This window comes from Euphorbia lathyris, chromosome 4 (assembly GCF_963576675.1).
Source record: "Euphorbia lathyris chromosome 4, ddEupLath1.1, whole genome shotgun sequence".
In the NCBI taxonomy this organism is placed as follows: Eukaryota; Viridiplantae; Streptophyta; class Magnoliopsida; order Malpighiales; family Euphorbiaceae; genus Euphorbia; species Euphorbia lathyris.
In genome coordinates, this window is record NC_088913.1 from 96,043,828 (window position 1) to 96,065,118 (window position 21,291).

Consider the following 21,291-nt stretch of genomic DNA (forward strand, 5'->3'; position numbering starts at 1 on the left):
TTCGTAACAACCCACTCCAATACTCTAATCATTGGAGTCGGTTGTTTTGCAACCGTGGCTAAAGTTAACAACCGACACTAATGTTATTGTTTTAAGCAATTTTACAGCAGTAGGTTCAAATTGAACCTGCTCTATTTGTAATTAACGGTAAACGAAATTAATTACTCTCAGTTGTTTACCGAGATTGAACCTGTTGTATTACTGAAACATTAATTAAATCTTGAATAAGCAAAATGATCGTGCAAACACTATTATCACAAATTTTCTAAATAGAGTTGTTTATAATTAGTAAACCTGAAACACCAATTATGCATGGATAACCAAGTTTGTGTGATGCACGAATACAATGAAACCTTTACTCTATTCAACTAATATATCCTCTTATCCTGCCTATCTCTTGCTTTTCAAGATCAAGTGTTGTAGTAGTTTAGCAAATACGTTAAGAGTATGTCAGCAAGCATAGGCATTATTAACGCATCAACTTAATAGCATTCTAGCTCCTGATGTGCCCAAAATGAAAGGTTGCACACCCCAAAGGAGAAAACGTCCAGGGCAGAGCCATAATGAAATCTGCAAATACAAGAAAATGGTTCAGATAAGGGTTAAATGTGGCAAACAACAAGCATCTAAGGGAATCAACTTACAAGTCTTTTTTCCTTTGCTGCAGGTAACCAAGCAGCTGCAACAAAATCATCATACACCACCTTAAAAGGCAAGAAGAAGAAGAGTTAAGATAAAAGTTACCAAATTGATGAACTAATCAAAATAGTGCTGGCATAAATTAATAAAACAGGCTAACCTGTTAGAATTGTCCATGCTTTAGTTTCCTGTGAAGAATATCAAAATAAATTCTCAGCACACGCTCACTTGAATCCTATAAAATGGTTATTTATCAATTCTCACCATGTGTAAATTTCTTCCCATTGTTGCTCAAGTGTCATTTTGTATAATATTGACCGTCTCATTTGCTCCCTAAGCCTTGCATTTTCTCTTATAAACACAGAAGGGCAATACCATGTTCCTATAATAACTGAAGGTGATTTCTTGGTAGAGATTGCGAAGTCAAAACTAGGTAGTTGAGATTGGCTCTGCTGCAAGTGCAGAAGGCTGGTTTCTGTACAAGGAAAGAGGCCTTGTCACATGCATTCCTTGATACTTCTATGTCAATCACATAGTAAAACATAATTAGAAACCAGTTTTTTTTTAAGAATTGTATCTGTATTTGGATGCTTTCCTAATGGTGTTGCATTTGCAAAGAAAGCTCCTTTCTCTGGTTTGAATTGATTGAGATTCTCCAAAGACTGAGCTTCACCTGAAACAACATCTGACAGGCCCTTGGTTCTCTTTTCAGATGATAGAAAAAAAGTTAGATGATTTAGTTTCTTAATATACTAATTAATAGTTGATGACACGTACATACCTAAATCAATGTAAAAAATGATATTGTGGGCTCCTCTACTTTTCCCACCAAATGCAAGTGCTCTTCCTGCTCCTCCCACGCCAGCCAGCACAAAGTCTTCCATATAGTGGAGAATTGAAGGATTCTCTGTCATTATTGTTATGTCCGTGTTCTGTAATAAAATATGACAAATATGTATGGCTGCGATCGACTTCAAAAAGCTCGAAATGTTTTCAATGTTGAAGAGATTAGTTGATTTTTCTACCTTTCAAAGCGTCCTTGATAGCAGTTATCGAAGCCTCACAATCAGTATTATAACCTATCAGCTTTCCATCGTTATTAATAGCACCTCTGAACTGATGAAACACGACCCAAATTAGACATAAGACAATAGCATGAAGATCAAAGTCAACCTTAGCTAGAGACCAAACAATAAAGGTTATAAAAACTTATGGCAATTCCTGAACCTACAAAAAATTAAGGGAATAATTGAATCAATGCAACCATCAATTAACCATTGAAGATATGATGAGCTAAACACCAAAGGTATCTATTTACTTAAATAAAATAAGAATTTTTCAGAAAGGAATAAAGAACAGACCTACCTCACCAAGGTTACAGATAATGAACATAAAATGGGTTCTTCCACCCCATTACATAAATGGGAACAACAATCCACTTGGAACAATGCCTTACATTTTGAATAATTAAAAACATTATTAGCTTAGCCTAATTAAAAATTATCCAAGATCTTATCCAAAATCAAATGGAAACTTACCTAGCCTCCATGTATTACTTCCAAAAGTGCAGCAATTCGTGGGATTTGAAGGACTTTAATGCTTAAAAAGAAAAAATCTGCAATTAGAAACAGAGATAAGATTTCATGGGATTTCAAGGTCACTTATAAATTAATATAAGCCATGCCATCAATAATTTTAGACTTAAATATCACTTAAACAAACACTTAGATGAAAAGATCAACCAAAATTTTAGATTTAAATTTCAAGGTCATTTTTAGACTCTTCTAACTTTTCGATTGCTAATAGGAAGTAGGGATGTATTCATTTAGCAGCAAAATATGGAAGCTGGAATCGGACAGTTCACACAGGATTCAGAAACAGAATTCTTTAACACAGTATATCCACTTTAAAGAGTGACAAACAAAAACCATATCAAACCTTGGGCAAGTTCTCAATGTGCACATGATTGTATCCAAAAAACATATTCATTCGCCTATGCTTTAACATAGTCAAATGTAATTAAGAGTAAACATATTCATTTGACTCCATTTGCAGCAAACGTTCTCCCTCTTCTACTACCACCTATAGCCTAAAAAAGAGCTATGGTATCTGCCATGAGATAAGATTTGACCAATTTTGGAATGTAGAATGATAAGGGTAAATTTGATCTTCCTCAATAATCTTAGGGGGGAAATTGACCCTTATTCCGTTACATGTGTTAAAATTTTAAGTATATAATGACTAAAATGTGCAAAGTATATAGGCAAAACTTTGATATTTACCTTTCCTTAGGTTTTTCCAAAAATTGAGCCAATGATGCTTTCCGAACTTGAGGTACAGCCACTGCAAAATACAAAAATTCTCTTCTTAAAATACGAAATTTTTCTCTTGTTAAAATGATATCAAATGCATTATCAAAGTTTCAAATGACTCTCAACCTATGCCACGCCTGATGGAATCAGATTTGCTGATCCTGTTCCTGCTGAACTAACTGATTTAGGTGGTTCTGCTTTATCGGTTGCAGATACCAAAGCTCCAACTTAAAAGCAATATATACCAATCTCAATTCCAAAGAATAATTGAGTCATTTAAATGTAAATCACCATTAACTACTTGCAAATTTAAGGAACATATCAGCTATTGACAATCTCTCCCATACTTAGAAACTGCAATCTTGGTTGAAAGTAGTGTCTTAATACATAATTTATGAGCTAATGTGAAATCAGTTTCAGGAATAAGTAGACTTAGATGCTAATTTTCCGCAAAACACATAGCTCTATTCACATGTGCAGATATTACATGATCAACAGCCGATTTAGCTTCAAAATATACTAACCAAAAATATAACATTTAGCTCTTGCTCTAGTCCTCCTATATGGGTGGACTTACTGCCCTCCCCTTTGTTCTAATTACCAATGAATTCATTCTAGTTTAAAAGAAAGAAAAAGCATTATTGAGGTCTAGGTTTCATCAAAGGACATTCTACAATATCTACTCCATGGATAATGTTGGAGATTATTATGGATAATTATTAGACTTGTTCAGTGTGAAGTCAGCCTAAAGGAAGCAAATTGTGTTGTCATCAAAGGATTGGATAGAGATACTTCTGAACCAGAAATTCTAGAAGTTCTTAAAAGGACCACAAATAGGAGAATTTTGGATGTATTTCTGATTAGAGGGGATGCTGTAAATAATCCTCCTCTTGGTGCTTGTGAAGAAGCTATTCGCAAGGACATTGCTCCATTCATGCCAAACGAGGCACCCCTGAGTAATTATTGTCATGTTCAAGTCTTCCCCCCTGAGCCAAAGGATAGTTTCATGAAGGCCGAGGTCACTTTTGATGGAAGACTTCATTTGGAGGCAGCAAAAGCATTACAACATATTCAAGGGAAGGTTCTTGCTTGTTGTTTCTCATGGAAGAAAATACAATGTCATCAGGTGTTCCATAGTTCTGTATCATGTCCTGCTTCTGTTTATCCATTCATTGAGAGGCAGCTTAAATTGTTAGTCGATAAGTTTGCAAACCGACCTGGTGTATATTGCATTTTGAAATGGAATTGGAATGGCTTGTATAGAGTTAAGATCTCAGCTAATGCAACAAGGACAGTGGCAGAGTTGAGGTGTCCCCTGAAGCAGCTAGTGAATGGAAAAATGTTGGATCATGTTAGCCTCACCCAACAATTCTCCAGCTTCTCTACTCCAGAGATGAAAAATCAATTATGAAGTCACTGCATCAACAACTGGGAACTTACATTTTATTTGATAGGCATAACATCTGTGTTAGGATCTATGGTTCAGAGAACAAAGTTGCTCTTGCTGAAAAGAAGTTGGGGGAATCTCTTTTGCCTCTCAATAATAACAAGTCTAATAATTATCCATAATAATCTCCAACAGATAAGAGCCTTAATCACGATCATATCTAATTGTCAATAATCATGTACTTGCAAATTTAAAGAACATATCAGCTATTGACAATCTCTCCCATACTTAGAAACTGCAATCTTGGTTGAAAGTAGTGTCTTAATACATAATTTATGAGCTAATATGAAATCAGTTTCAGGAACAAGTAGACTTTTTTTTTTTTTTTTTGAAACAAGGAACGGGTAGACTTAAATGCTAATTTTCCACAAAACACATAGCTCTATTCACATCTGCAGATATTACATGATGAAGTACTTACTAGGAAGCTGAATCTATAACTAAGCTTTCCAATAACTACTTGCTACACATAAAAACAGATAAACACTAGAAAATTGTTCAAGCACATACATTTATTTTATTTTATTTTCACAGAAAAACCAATCAGAAATTCAATATTGCAAGGCTAACTGTTGAGAACACTCAAGATATTTCTTTCGATTTTGTCGGAGCCATCCCTCCGAGGAAAGTTAGGCTTGTCGACTATTTCAGGGAGAAATACAATAAGGATATTGAGTTAAAACACATTCCATGCTTAGATTTGGGGAAAAACAAGAAGATGAATTATGTTCCTATGGAGTTCTGCATCATAGCTACAGGGAAGAAGTTCCCGAAGGAGAATTTGGATTGATACTCAACTGAGAAGTTAAGGAGGATTTCATTAGCTTATCCCAAGGCTAGGGAGGGCACAATATATGACATGCTAGGATCAAAAATCGGAAGAAATCTCAACTCTTTTCTAATGTTTTCATTCTTATCACCTATTTGGTACTTATAATTCTGCATTTTATCCTGGCAGAGGAGACATTACTAGCAATTTCGGAATTGAAGAGTAGTCAAGAAGATTGAAGAGTAGTCAAGACACAAATTGAAACAAGAAATTAAAGAAAGTAATAAAAGAGAGAAGTATGCAATTATAACAAAATCCACAAGAACGAACATGAACCCAGAAGACCGAAACCAACAAAATCCAGAAGAACCAACACTAACCCGGAACGGAACCCAGAAGTTCGAACAAAATCATAAAGCAACGAAGAACATAGAATACAAAATCCATAAATCAAACTCACGCTAACCTCTTTTCTATTGCTTTTGCCACAATGAAACACGAACGAAACCAGTGGATGAAACTTCAAACCGAGCTAAGGAGAGGAAGGAAGAGAAGGCTGCTAGGTTGCGCAAAGGAGAGTAGAAGAAAGGAGGAGCACGATATTAGAGTCGGTTATTTAATTAACCGACTCTAATGAGGAATTGGTGTCGGTTTTCAGTTGAACCGACCCAATTAATCAAATAATTGGCAGCAAATTAACCCAGTAATTGACCGATCCTAATAACATATTTATTTGAGTCGGTTTTTTAAATAACCGACTCTAATTACCTGTACCCACGGTTTTTTAAATAACCGTAGCCAATAAGGCGTGGCCGTAGGCTATTTCTGTACTATTGAGTTTCACATCATTCAGATATGAAATATGGTTAACTTGATCATAAATAATAAATTCATAATTAAATTGACTTTTAAACTAACTATATAGTAATTTACTATTATTCGGTATGTTAACCTGTGATTTCGGGCAATTAAAAGTATTTTCTATTACCTTGGATTAAGATAAAAATCATTATTATCAATTTAATCTTTTTGATTTCGATATATGGTAACTTTATTAATTGGTGAAATTTTGATATAAAAGCTATTATTGAACTTTATCTACAAGTTTAACCTTTTGGTTTAGTTAGTTACTTAACCTCGTATGAGAAATAACATTTTTGTTTTTTTACTTAAACAAAAATAACTTTTTGTTATAATAATAAAGATTATGTTTCTTTATGTAATGAGCCATTGAATTATTACACCTTATCAAATATGAATAATATTTATTTATATTAATTAACTATTACAACTTATACATAACATATATATAATTGTAAAATTAAAGCAACCCTGGAATATATGGCACGCCAAGATTAGGTAACCATATTCCTCCATTCAGAAATGTAGACACGGTAAATTTTTCTGCAGTCCTTTTGTTTATAACATGATGTATTTCAGGCCATTTCGCTCGATTGTTCACAACTGCTCCTTCCCCTGAATTCTCAAATTCTGCATAAAACATTGTTTTTCCATGATGTTTGCCAGGCCAATCCAACCAACCTGTTGGATTTATCACTGATGTCATATAGGATTTCATAAACACAGTTATAGATCCATTTTTCCATGGTCGACCTAAATAAGTCGGGGTTGGTAATTTTGACCTTAATAATTCACTGTCACCTGTGATATTACACTGGTGAAAAGAAAAGCCGCATGATGACATCGTTTCAAGACAACCATTCGCCGTTATAGCATTCTTCTGATTTTTTATTGGAGACTGCTTAGCCAATATTTGATATTTTTGGAAAACAGCAGGGCCCTCTCCAAATATAAAATCCACGGTTCCATAAATATCGCATTCGCGATAAAATTGAGGACCTGTCTGGATATATAATGTGTCTTGAAACCCTTCAATACTAAGACGATAGAATGCAGAATTTTTTGAACTTGAATGAATGGCTACAGCTGGTCCACCTTTCGCTCCAGCAGTATTTCTCACAGTGAGATTGATCGCCAAAAAACCGAAGCCGTCGATTTTAAGAGTAGCAGAATTTTGAATACTCACACCTGGTATTTTTTCATTTAAATTACCGGAGATTATAGTCCTCCCCTTTCCATCACCAACCAGAGTAATGTTTGATTTTTCTGCTGGAACATGTACATTTTCGAAATATACACCTTCTTTAATGTAGATAACATAACGATAAATGGATTTTGTTGGGGCGGCTTGTATTGCATTACTTATATTGGTGTAATGACCTACATTGTTGTTTATTTCTACAGTGACATTGGGGATAAGAAAGGGGACACAATGGCTTAGGTGAAAACAGAAAGTAGTAAGAAAAAGTAGAAATATAGTCATTTTAAAAGGAAAGTGTTTACGGAAGAAATTATTCCACAAGACTAACAAATCAAAGTTGCTATATCTCTATGGAATTTAGATTTGTATGGATATTATATATATATAGGAAGTCTTTGAAGTAAGTTTGGAAAAGAATAAAATCTTTTTGGTGGCATGCCAAATTGTTTGGTTGAAATTAAATGTAAAACATGGTTTGTTTGAGAAATTAAATCTTAAACATTTCATATGACTTGTTTTAAAAATTAAGTATGAAATGTTAATGAAGTAAAAATATTTTGATTTCAAATATTTGATTCAATATTTTTTTCATAATAAACTATCTATATGAATGTTGTATAAATTAATTAGATAACAATTTTCAATTAAAAAAAATGAAATAATGGGTAATTTATGCAAGAGTTTTCCATATCTATCCTCAATTAATGTTTAATATCACAAAATCAGATAATGTGTAATGTTTGCCACATTTTTAGTAATACAATAAGTTTGGCCAATAGATATCATATTAAAATATTAACCACTTAATCAACACTAACTCTTCAATTTTAATGTAAAATTAAAGAACTTGTCATCTTTATTTATTATAAAATCTAATATTTTTTTTAATTAAGGCCAAAATATTAATGTTATTTTCTTTTCTTTTATATTTAATTGTCTTATTGGACATCTCAAACATCAATTATGTCTAAAATATTAATATTGTTATTAATATTATTTTTTATATAGTTATTAATATTGATTATTTTGTAATCATTAATGACGAAGAACTCTATAAAGTGATGAATATCGTTATCTCAACTCTTCCAATATGTTATATTATTATAACGCTCACCTAGTCAAAAACAAAATCAATTTTTTTTTTTTTAATTAAGGCCAAAATCTTTAACTTGACAGTTAGGATTAATGTTTTTTTTTTGGTATATAATTGTCTCATCGGACATCTCAAACGTCAATTATGTCTAAAATATTAATATTGTTACTAATATAGTTACAAATGACCTCCCAAAAAAGTCAACATTTAAGTCCATCATCTTACAAGTTAATAAAAAAAAAAAAACTAACTAAAATATTTACTATGTTATTAAAATTGCTAAAATACATTGAACTACTTCAGTTTGTCGATAATCTTATTTGTAAGATCTGATTTGTTTGTGATTTGTTACTGATAAAATGACACGTGTGTGAAGTGTATAAACTTTAGGGGTAAAATTGCACCATTTTAAACGTTAGGGGTAAAATTACTCCTGACCCAAAATGTTAGGGGTATTTTTGCACCTTAACCCTAAATTTAATAATATTTAAAACTAAAGTTATAAAAAAAAACATTAATTGCTAATCAAACGGACGCAACCTTGAAGAATAATTTAAAACATTTAGCTATGAAAACACAAAGCTACATAATGAATTTTTGTTATTTTAGATTTTAATGTTATAAAGAATAAAATTCAATAATTTTTATGTAAAAATAAATAATAAATAATATGAAAAAGAAAAATATTACATAGAATTAGTAGTAATATTCATCCGAGTCCATGATATTTGTTAGGACCACAACACACATAATATCTATTGGTAGTCTATTTCCTTTAACTTTCAATGAGGATTGTGCTTATCGACTTTTGCAAATCGAGTATTTTTTGTTGATATTGCCAAATTGATTAATCAAAATTGTTTAAAATATCATTAAATTCTAGAAAATTTGGCAACATTAATTCAAAAGTCATCAATTTAGCTCTCTGAACTTGCATAAAATATTTAATTAGCCCTTTGAACTTGCGTAAAATGTAATCAATTAATCACTCAGTCATAAAAAAAAAAGTAAGTTAAATGCGGAAAATATATTACACGTGTTTAGAATGTTATTACATAATTCATAAACAGATTAAAAAAGAAGTTTTTACTTGTTCTAACTATAAAACTTTTTTCTTCTCTAATGTTATAATAGCATACATTAACCTTTGTCGTTTTACTTTTTTCTTCTCTAATGTTATAATAGCATACATTAAACTTTTTAATCTTCTGCATTTAAGTTAATGTTTTACAACCGAGTGATTAATTGATTATATTTTATGTAGTATGTCTTCGTGCATTATGCTCCATACACCATATATATTTCCTTTGACTTTCAACAAGGATTGTCAGGACCAACTCTAATTATATATAATAATTAATTTCCTTTCCTGTTTCTACCAAAAAAATATATAATAATTAATATTAAGAGATCAAGTCAGACGGACCAATCCACCCTATCTTTATAATTTCAAACCCGGCGCAAAATAGAAAACTAAAGACGAATCTAATATAATATTTTCATATATCTAAACAGATATTCAGACTCGTAAATATGTTCAATTATTATGATACGAGATATAGCCCGACTTCCTCCTAAGTACCATTTGTTGATCATCTACACCATTTGCATTTTCTATTTTTATCTTTGATTCTTCTTTTCCTTCTGCCACAAATCCAATCTACATTAATAAAAATATTAATTAATTAAGTAATCCCCGATCATTATTTCGACCTGTTTACAGACCCGGATACTCATTTGGTACGTCTAGAGTCGCGTTCGAGGAGTCATGTTTGAACAAAGAAAAGTTATATTAGGTCTAAAATCCGCTTATTCCATTGGTGGATTTGAGATTTATATAAATAAGACGGATCGACCGGCTCGATCCGTCCTATTAATATTAGTTATATATGACAAAACATACTGTTTGGCCCTTGATCTATCCAAAATTTTGTTTTTTGCCCCCTGACCTATCCCAATAGGTGTAATTTCGCCCAATTTAAATAGAAACTTAACATAATTGTTATTCTATTAACACGTGACGGTATTTTAACACTTAAATTTGATAAATTTGAGTTCATAGATTTGTTTTTATTTGTTTTTCTTTCTTAATTTAATTAATTATTTTTACATAAGAGAGTTTATGTGACAAATAAACTATAAGACGTGTGACATGTCACACTCATATGTCAAAATATCATTATATATGAGGGGGGATAATGGTGTTGTCAAGTCTCCATCTAAATTTGGTGAAATTTCACCAATTGGAAATAGTTAAGGGCCAAATGTGACCGAATAATAGGTCAGGGGCCAAATGATAAAATTTTGAATAGGTTAGGGGCTCAATAACACCTTAAGCCATTATATATTTATATATTAAATATTTATTAAAGTAATTTTAATTTTTATTTGATAAAAAATAGGGTTAAGATGCAAAAATACCCCTAACATTTTGGATCATGAGCAATTTTACCCCTAACATCTAGAATGATGCAATTTTACTCCTAATGTTGGAAACCAATACCAAATTTACACCCTAACGTTAGGATCAATTTCAGACACTATTATAAGACATAAATATTTTGATCCTTATTCTGCACCAATTATATAACAATCCGTTCTAAAAAAAGGATTGCTTGTTCTTTTATAATTTAATAATAGAATCGGAGATTAATATTTATAAATTCAGCGAATTTCTTAATTTTTTTTCTAATTCGTACAAAAACAATATATCTTTTTTTTTTCACATCCCAACATATTTTTTTTTCAGATGACAAGATTCATGACCGAGAAAATAGTTTGCTGAATTATTTCTGAAATTGACCCAATTTATCAACGTTAGGGACAAAATTGCTCTTGGCTTCCATTGTTAGGGGTAAAATTGCACCATTTTAGACGTTAGGGATAAAATTACTCCTGGCCTAAAACGTTAGATGTATTTTTGTTTGAAATTAATCGGATTTAATCGGATACGACTTGAAATTAGATCTTAAAAAATAGGTCCAATCTGACCTGAGCCCGCCTAATAGTGGGCTTAGCTTTAGCATTTTTAGGCCAGAGCCCCATTGTCGTGGCTAGGATTAGAACTCTTTAAAATATATTATAATAATAATTTAAATGGTTACATAGTTGTTCATCATTTTTAAAATATGAATTTCTATGTAAATTTTCTTAAAAAAAAATAATTAAGGTATAATTAATTAGATAAATTACTCCTATGTCTCAATTTTTTAGCCTCCAAAATTTAAAACCGGACATAAAAATCATTAAATTTTATATTTATTATTATTTAACCACTCCAATACCATATAACTCTTAATTATAAAACTAATAGAAATGTTATTCTCAGTAATTTTACTTAGTAAACCTTTTTGATTTAGAGACCATTTAAATGTTTGGTTTAGTTAGAGAAGCTGGCAGTTTAGAAGGAAAAAACTCGGGAAATAGAAAATCGATAACATAGTTCCACTCGAAATATGGCTCTAAACGATTTTAATTCGTGTATTTTCCATTTTGAGATAGTTAATGGTTATTTTGAGATAGTTTATTTTCAAATTAAGGTTTCAATTTGGTTCCTGAATATGATAGACATGTTAATTGAAAATTAGGTACTAACTCGATCCTAAAATTGTAATATTTGACAAATTATTAGCCCAAATATAATTAGTTTCAAAATTTAAAAAATTATCAAATTTGGACTAATTTGTAAAATATCGCTAACAGGGTCAATTATGAGAGAGAAAGTTAATGTTTAGAGAGAAAAAACTCTAAAAATAATGATTTTGAAAAATAGATTTTTTTGTTCCATAATAAATATGATATCTAACAAGTTCAATTCTTGAAAATTCTTATTTTAATAAAGGCAATAAAAAAAATATATTTTTTTTTGCAAACCACCAAATTACATTTGTAAGAAAAAAAATACTATAAGCGGGCGTTTGGTTTGGGGTCTTTAAGAATAAAAATGAGAATGCGAAAGTTTCATTCCCTTTATCCATTTTAGATTATGTGTTTTCTCACTTTAGGTTAAGCCCATTACTCCACGCCTTGTAGGGAATTGGATTCTCATTCCCTATTTGGTTTAAAAATATTTTTAAAATTTTAGATTCTGGAATTTTAAATTTCCTAAAAATCCAGAGTTTCAAAAATTTTAAGATTCAAATTCCAAAATTTTCAGAATTTAAATTTTGAAGTTTCAGAATTTTTCGAAATTCTAGAAATCTGAAAGTTCAAAAATTCCAAAGGTCTGAAATTGAACTCTTTTTCCTAAATATATCCAAACACATGGGGAATTAATGTTTATTCCTTTCCTTTCATTTAGTTTCTCTTCTTTGATTCATTTTCCTTTACCTCTTATGAACCAACCCCCTAAATATCCATCTGTAAATCCGTAAAACTATATCGCATCTATTTATAATTAAAAAATACACACAGGTAAGTATTTTCAAAATTAAAACCATAATGGTTTTTCTTCCTTTCTCTAAATTAACCTACAGAAGAAGTTTGTGCGAGGTAAGAGTCAAAATAAAAATAGTGGGCTTAATACATCATTTGCTCCCCAAACTTAATCAAAATGGTTGATTGGCTTTCTGAACTTTTAAAGTATATCGATAGCTCTCTGAACTTGCATAAAATGTTCAGTTAGCCCCCTAAACTTGCATAAAATATAATTAATTAATCATTCGGTTGTACAAAAGTAAGTTAAATGTGGAAGATATGTTGCACGCATTTTAAAAATGTAAAACGACCAAAGTCAGGGTATGCGATTATAATATTAGAAATTAGGGTAAAGTTCAAATAAAACCTCTGTGGTTTCACTAATTTTCAGATAAAGGACTGTGATTTACTTTTTTTATCAAATCAAGAATTGAGGTTTCAAACTTGGATTAATACTATTAAAACCATCTTTAACGATCTGAAAACGAAAATTTTCAAGAATTAAAGTTGTTCAATGTCATATTTTCTATGGAACTACATTTTCGATTTTCGAAAATCATCTTTTTTGGAACTTTCTCTCTCTAAACATTAACTTTCTCTCTCTTTACCAAACATCATCTAAACAATCTCAAAATAAAAAAGTTGAAGAATTAAAGTTGCTTAGAATATTAGTAGTTCTTAAAATATATCATTTTTAAAGTCGTCAAAGGTGATTTTAATAGTATCAATAAAAAAGTCCTTATTTTGTTAAAGTTAAAAACTTCAATCCTCGTTTTGACAAGAAGTAAACCATAGTCCTTTATCTGAAAATTAGTGAAACCACAAGGGTTTTATTTGAACTTTACCCTCAAGATTATGTTTAATATGTTTTAATCTATTTTGTGAAGTATGTAATAACATTATAAGGCACGTGTAACCTATTCTCCTCATTTGACCTACTTTTTTACAACCGAATCATTAATTGATTACATTTTACAAAAATTTAGGGGGCTAACTGAATATTTTATCTAAGTTCAGAAGACTATCGAGACACTTTGAAAGTTCAGGAGGCCAATCAACTATTTTGGACAAATTGAGGGAGCAAATGATGTATTAAATTAAGGCAAAATAATATGTAGTGAAACTTTCCAAGCGATGTGAGTCGTCCACGTGGGCTTATGGCCACCGTTGGTTTTACCTACCCTCCATTTCTATTAGGAAAAAAGCATGACTAGATTTTTCATTTTTTTCTATTCATTAAGTTATTCATCATTTAGATAGATTAAGTCTTCTTTTTTTTTGTCTGATTAAGTTGAATTAGTAAATTGTGAATATGTAATTTTGTTAAAAAAACGTTATTAACTTTATATGTGTTTGAAATTATTAAAAAATATTTTTTACAGTTTTTTTTATAGTCACGTTACGGTCCTGTTTGGGAATTAGCTGTTAGCTGATTACATTAGCTGATTTGACTAGCTGTTTGTGTAGACCTGTTTGGTAAAAATTAGCTGATTGATAATAGCGGTTTATGCAAAAATACAAATAAGGGCATTTCTTTTTTAATTTTGGCGTAGGAGAAGAGGAGAAGTCTATCCATTAGGGGTAAAGAAGTCCACTAATTTTAATATTGCAAAACGCTAATTGAAAAAACTCATTTTAAGAGCTTTTTCTAAATTAGCGTCTTCATCCCAAAACTCTCTCCCAAACCTCTCTCCACCAAACATTCCAATCGGCGGTTTTAATGGTCAAACCGCTAAAGTTGGTCAAAACCGCTCTTTTTATCCCAAAACGCTTTTTACCAAACATGGCCTACATATCCAATTTTTTTTTAAACAGTGAAAAAATACAAATTCTAAATGCAGATGCAATGAATACCAGTCTGTTAACCGAATTTTTTGTGTAATTTTTTTTTATCATCAAGGGCTTAATGAGACTAAAAGTAAATAATTAAGGACTTAATGCATTCAAATAAAAAATTAAAGACTTAATGAAAAAAATAAAAGACCAAGACTTGATCATGCTTTTTGCCTTTGTATTATATGCAAAAAGATATAGAAATAATTGTACATAATCTTTGTGTTTTTAATATATATGCAAATAAAAAGACGATCTTTTATTTCTAAATAAAAAAAAAACTATTTTAGGTCCTGTTTGGAAAATTTATTTGAGGTTAAAGAGTAGTAATGACAGGTAAATCGTCATAAAAAAAAGATAGAGCAATAACCTAATTGAAAAACTCATAAAACCAGTTTTTTGGATCCAATAAGATATTTCAAACATCTATTCATCAAACACCACTATTAGAGGTTTGACTAGTCAAAACCTGTAAAATGGCTCAAATATCTAAGTTTACCTCAAAAGGCTAATATCAAACAGGCCTTAGGCCATGTTTAACAAATAGTTGTTAGCTCATTACCTTTTTTTGTTAGCTTATTTGATTAGCGAATTGTGAAAACTTATTTGGTAAAACTTAGCTGATTGTTAATAATTGTTTCTGTAAATAACAAATAAGGATATGGTAAAACATTTATTTGAGATTAAAGAAATTGGGAGTAAAAATGTCAATCAAAAGAGATGGAGCAATAAACTAATTGAAAAAGCTCATAAAATGAGCTTTTTCAGAATGAGCCTTTTGGACCCAATAAGCTATTTCAAACCTCTCTTCACCAAATACCACTATTAGAAGTTTGACTAGTCAAAACCTCTAAACTGACTGAAACCTCTAATTTTACTCTAAAAGGTTGTTTACCAAATGGGACCAAGATATAAAATAGTTTTATCTGGCAACTAATAATAATTTTACTTTTATAAGTTGTACTAATTTTACCTTTAACGTTTGGAAATAAAATCAATTTTCGGTCATTATTAATGAACATTATACGAAGTCATAATCTTGTTACCTACGCTTCATATGTAGGGATTACAACATATGATTTCACGAAAACTGCAGGAATCCGAATCTACGTGAGAGGATATCATCGAATTATTCGGGGCGAGGGGCAATTTTATTCCCGATGATTAAATTTGAATGGAGTGGGATTAGTCTCCCGAATCGTAGGAATCCTCGTCTCGTCCTTTAAAAATACTCATAGAAATCCTCGAAAAATCCCACCAAATACCCAATATATATAAACTAACCTATATATAAGGAATATATTAGCAGAAATTAACTTACTAAGGCCTTGTTTGATAAAGCACTTAATTGTTTAAATTAAAATATTAAGCACTTATTTAATTTAAGTGTGTTTAATAACGGTTGTTTTTCCACCACTTAAATTAGTTAATTAAGTTAAAAACCACTTATTTTGATAAGTCAAAATATTTAACTTATCATTTTAAGTTAAACATTATCAACTTATATATTTTTAAAAAAAATTAAATCATTTAATATTTTCAACACTTAAAATTCAGTACTTATTTTTTCAGCACTTAATTTTCAGTTTTATCAAACAACACCTAACTTGTCTGCCTTGCTTATAATATAGAAAATATATCACAAATTAATTAGAAATGATTATTGAATTTAATATTAATTTCACTAGAAAAAATCTTAATTAATGATATAGTTATGAGTATAAAAAAAAAAGGGCGGCCCGGTCGCATTACGCGTCCCCGCTGAGCGAGGGTCCGGGGAGGGGTCCCACCACAAGGGTGTATTGGGGGCAAGCCTTCCCTTGCCAATTTAAGCCGCCCCTAAGACTCGAACCCGTGACCTCTGGTCACACGACAACAACGTTTTACCGTTGCGCCAAGGCTCGCCCTCGATATAGTTATAAGTATATTGCAAAAAAAATGATATAGTTATAAGTAGATGATTTTTCAATTTATTGAAATTGAAAAATTCAAACCTAATCAATAAAAATGGAAAAGATAAGGGAGGTTAAAATGTTTCTTCCTCTTTTAGAAAAATGAAGGATGCATAAACGGGACAATCCTCATATTTTATAGCCCCAGATGAAATAAGAGGTAAGAGATTCTTAATAAAATAAAATGGAATAAGAGCCTTTAATCTGGATAAATTACACTCATGGCTTTTGAATTTTACATTTTTTAACGTTATGGCCACTGAATTTCAATTATTAACGTTATGGTCACTCAACTTTACACTTTTTAACACCGGTAAGAAATACCGGTCAACGGTCGTTGTAGCCACCGGTGTTAAAAAGTCTAAAGTTAAGTGGCTTTAACGTTAAAAATTGAAGTTCAGTGACCATATCGTTAAAAAGGATAAAGTTCAGTAGCCATGAGTGTAATTTACCTTATCTAACCTCTATAATTTTTCAAAGGAAGCGCAGATTTTGCCCTACATATGAAATGGTACAAATTTAACTCTAATGTTTCTAAGAAAGATCAATTTTAGACATGCGCTATCAAAGATTTAAAAAAATAGGATTTGACTGTCATTTAACTGTCACATCAGACATTCCAAACAAGTTTGTCGATAAATTAAAGTAGTTTCGTAAATTTTTGGTTGATTATTTGTAACTATATTAATGACGACCGTTTGAAAAAAATTTGTGATTAAGTTATACATAACAAATTTAGTTTTTAGCATTTTAAAATAATTTTTGTAATTTTGTTAGTAATAATTAATATGTAGATATAATTGATATTTTAAAGGTCTGAAGTTATAGTGGAAGATCCCATGGTGGAATATGATAGTAGAAAGGCTATTTCTGAGATGGAGTTTTCTGACTCGGATACTAAGGAGGAAGGGGAGCAAGATGATCCGCTATTTCCGGTGATCCGTCTTTCTTCTGAAGACAAACGTGTCTTGAGATCAAAATGGAATCTGTCTTTAATTGTCACGGTTCTTGGTAAAAGAATAAGTTTTAAATATTTTGCTCAGAGGATTCAAGCTCAATGGGCAGGTAAAGTGAAGGTCACCATTACTGACCTGGAAAATGACTATTATGTCATCAAATTCACAAAGGCTGAGGATTATAATAGAATTGTCAATGGTGGCCCTTATATCATATCCAATCATGTGTTGGCCTTGAGACCTTGGGTTCCAAACTTTGACCCTCATGACTGTTCAGTTAACAGGATCCTTACCTGGGTTAGATTCCCAGGTCTTCCCATAGAGTATTATAATGAAAGATTCCTGAATAAAATTGGTGGCCTAGTTGGAAAAGTCCACCATGTTGATGAAACTACTGTTGGGGCAAAAAGAGGCAAGTTTGACAGGGTTTGTATAGATATTGATTTGGCTAAACCTCTTCTGTCCAAATTCAACATTCGAAATAAAGTCTTTTATATTGAATATGAAAGGATTCACAATATTTGTTTTGAGTGTGGCATGTTTGGCCATACCTTTGAGGGTTGCCCTAGGAGATGGAAGGCGGTTGATGAGATGGTGGTGCCTATCATAGGTAGAGCTGAGCCTCAGATTGAAGAAAAGAATTTTGGTCCTTGGATGCTGGCCAAAAGGATGGCTAGACGTAAGCCTCATGTTGCTACTATTCGTAACCAGAGCCCTGACATCAGTAAGAAGTTGCACTCTATGCAGATTAATCCTGAAATCAAGGTTAAGCCCCCTGATACCAAGTCTGGTGCTGATGTTTCTTCTACTTCCGGATCAGGATCGAGATTTGGTATCCTGGCTCTTGATGTGAGTCAGGATAATGCCTTATCTAATTAGCATTTGGAGTCAAGTATGTCGGGCCTGGAATCTGCCGTGCAGGACTCCATCCTGGGCGACTCTATCAACCCTCTCTTCGACCCTAAAGCTACTTCTAAGGTAAACTCCCTGGTCATTGGTTCTAGAGGTGGAGTATCAACCATTAAAGTCAATTCTTCTAAAACTCCTGTGGATTGTCCTTCTTTGAAAGCTATGGGAGTTAACAAATTGAAATTAAAGAAACCTAAAGCTAACCCTAAAAAGAGCCAGAATTCTTTGGGGTCTTGGGATAAGAGAGGGCCGGAGGGCACTTCCTTTAGGCTCTCAGGAGCCCCTAACAAGTACCTTGCCTAAGGTTTGGGTCTTGATCAGTTTCCTCTTTTCTGATGGATTTTTACGTTTGGAATGTTAGGGGTGCAGCTAGTAAGGCTACCCGCATTCATGTTAACGATCTTATCAAGCAGTTTAATCCCTCTTGTTTTGCCCTTCTCGAAACTAAGGTTAGTGGGGTTAAGGCTGATGAGGTGGTGAGTAAATTTAAGTCTTGGAGTTGTATCAGATCAGAGGCTACTGGTCGAGCTGGGGGGATTTGGCTTTTTTGGAAGCCAAATCGGATTAGAATTGATATTATTAATCTGAATAAACAATGCATCCATAGTAAGGTTTGTTATCCAGGTGTGACTTTTGTTTATGCTGATCCGATTCTTTCTAACCGTAAACGTCTCTAGGAGCAATTGTATTCTATCAGCACTAGCATGGTGGATGCTTGGATTGTTGCCGATGACTTTAATGGTATTGCTCTCATGAGTGATCAAAAGGGGGGGTAATCATTATGTTAACCGTTGCCTTAATCATAAGCAAAATATGGATTTATGCGAGCTTTCTGATTTGGGAGCTGCTGGTCATAAGTTCACTTGGAAAAGGAATAGTGTGTTTGTTAGATTGGATAAAGCTTATGTGAATGTGGCTGCTCTATACAGATTTCCTGAAATGAACGTGTTGAATCTTCCTTTCCGGCATTCTGACCATTGTCCTATTCTGGTTAGAATGGTTAAGAGTAATAGGCTGAAAGGGAACAGACCTTTTAGGTACCTCGTTGCTTGGGATGCCCATCCTGGGTTTGAGAACTTTGTTAAAGATAATTGGCACCCCCATCCTGATGTTCTTCTAGCAGCAAAGGAGTTCAAAAGGAAGGTGGAAAGATGGAATAAAAACATCTTTGGCCATATTATTCGAAGGAAAAATAATCTATTGAGAAGGATGGATAGGATTCAGCGCTGTTTGGAGTTTCGTTTCAAGCACAGTCTGAGCTGTCAGCTTAGATCTCTCCAGAATGAGTTGGAAGCAGTGCTCAGACAGGAGGAGCTCCTCTGGTTCCAGAAGTCTAGGAAAGCTTGGATTAAAGATGGCGACCGGAATACTAGATATTTCCACCTCTCTACTATTATCAGGAGGAAGAGAAATCGAATCGACGCTATTAAAGATTCCAAGGGAGATTGGATTTATGAGGAGGAAATCATTCACCGCCTTGCTCTCGACTTCTATAAAAACCTCTTTGAAGCCGAAGAGGTGGATCTGAGTAGAGCTCATTCTGGGATTCCCTTTCCAAGATTAGAGGAGGATGTTAGGGAAGAAGCTTTTCGTCCTGTTAGCCTGAAAGAGATTGATCTTGCCTTTTCCAGTATTGGAGCTACTAAAGCTCCTGGGATCGATGGTATTCCTGCGAGTTTTTACCATAAACACTGGGATACGGTCAAGGAAGGTGTTTACAACTTTATCCTAGGGGTGTTTGGGGGCTCCATTGACATCAATATGGTTAATAAAACCCTCCTGGTTCTAATCCCTAAAGTTGATAATCCTTCTTCTTTTTTGCAAATGCGACCTATCAGTCTTTGTAATGTTATTTATAAAGCTGTTACTAAGATTATAGCCAATAGACTCCGGATTATCCTTCCTAGGATTATTAGCCAAAACTAGGGTAGCTTTGTCCCTGGCAGGCAGATGATGGGTAATGTGGTTATCGCCCAGGAGATGGTTCATTCTATGAAGGTGAAGAAAGGTAGGTGTAGACACCGAGTCGGAGGACCTGTGACGAAAACCTGAAAACAAGATAGTTGAAGCGATTGATTCCAGAAGATTTTGAAAAATATATAAAGAATAATAAGCAAGGGAAAATTAGAGGCACGGCGCGGGTGCTTCGCGGCATCCAACACGCGGACGACAATGGTCGAACGCCCGCTCGGCGGCACGGGACGTGCGCTCGGCGTACGTCGGACGCACCGCGAGTGGCACGCTCTCGACGTCCGAGCAACGCCCGGGTCCGGTGGCACGGGGCGCGCTCTCATGGGCTGCTGAGCGCACACGCCCGGTAGCGCGAAGCGCGCGTTCGGCGGCCGCGACGTGTGAACGTCCGACGGCGCGGAACGCGCGCTCGGCGGCCGCGGGGTGCGCACGCCCGACGGCGCGAGGCACGCCCCGAGGGTTGTCGGGCGGGCGTCTTACCACGTCGGGCGAACGCCCAACGAACGTTGGGCGAACGCCCGACGAAGGTTGGGCGCGTGCGCCCAACCTCGCGTTGGGCGATCGCCCAACTCTTGTTGGGCGGCCGCCCAACAAGGGTGGGCGGTAGCCCAACACAAGGTTGGGCGGCCGCCCAACCCCAATGGGCGATGCCCAATTTCTTTTGGGCGTCGCCCATTGGTCCGGGGACCCGTTTGCCTATAAAAGGCACGGATCTCCATGCAAAAAAAGAAGAGGAAATGGAGGGAGAGCTTCTCACAATAGAACATTTTCTAGAGAGAGAAAGTTGATTTTTTTAGGAGAAAACATTTTTTTTCCTAAAAATTGAAAATCTCCAAATTTCCTAAGTTCAATTTTTACTAAATTTTTCATAAAAACGGGAGCCCGTGGTTTGTGGAATCAATCGGCTTCGACTGTCAGATACCGAATTTAAA

At 33.4% G+C, this 21,291-nt stretch overlaps 1 protein-coding gene across 19 annotated transcripts; it reads right to left on the minus strand.

Moving 5' to 3' along the window:
* Positions 1 to 213: 213 nt before the first annotated feature.
* Positions 214 to 5,792, minus strand: LOC136226040 (uncharacterized). Of its 19 annotated transcripts, none has more exons than XR_010687531.1 (12): positions 5,634 to 5,775; positions 3,078 to 3,178; positions 2,922 to 2,982; positions 2,178 to 2,238; positions 2,005 to 2,090; positions 1,665 to 1,755; positions 1,421 to 1,571; positions 1,235 to 1,312; positions 904 to 1,114; positions 800 to 827; positions 645 to 704; positions 214 to 570 (listed from the first exon to the last, which is right to left on the minus strand). XR_010687531.1 is itself a non-coding variant. In XM_066014320.1 (11 exons), the coding sequence occupies exons 6-9, from the start codon at positions 1,551 to 1,553 to the stop codon at positions 803 to 805; spliced, it is 447 nt and encodes a 148-aa protein (XP_065870392.1). In that variant the 5' UTR covers positions 1,554 to 1,571; positions 1,665 to 1,755; positions 2,005 to 2,090; positions 2,178 to 2,254; positions 2,922 to 2,982; positions 5,634 to 5,792; the 3' UTR covers positions 214 to 570; positions 645 to 679; positions 800 to 802. The 19 variants fall into 19 exon arrangements, 1 of the variants encoding a protein (XP_065870392.1); XR_010687530.1 differs by having other exon boundaries at positions 2,178 to 2,254; XR_010687527.1 differs by lacking the exon at positions 3,078 to 3,178 and having other exon boundaries at positions 5,634 to 5,792.
* Between the last annotated feature and the right edge of the window lie 15,499 nt (positions 5,793 to 21,291).

Excerpts from the sequence above, each read along its gene's own strand:
- LOC136226040 (XM_066014320.1), bottom strand. The coding sequence starts at position 1,553 with ATGACAGAGAATCCTTCAATTCTCCACTATATGGAAGACTTTGTGCTG. Across the intron at positions 1,313-1,420 it reads CATTTTTTACATTGATTTAG|GTGAAGCTCAGTCTTTGGAG; the intron begins GTATGTACGTGT and ends ATGTTGTTTCAG. Across the intron at positions 1,115-1,234 it reads TGCAAATGCAACACCATTAG|AAACCAGCCTTCTGCACTTG; the intron begins GAAAGCATCCAA and ends TTCCTTGTACAG.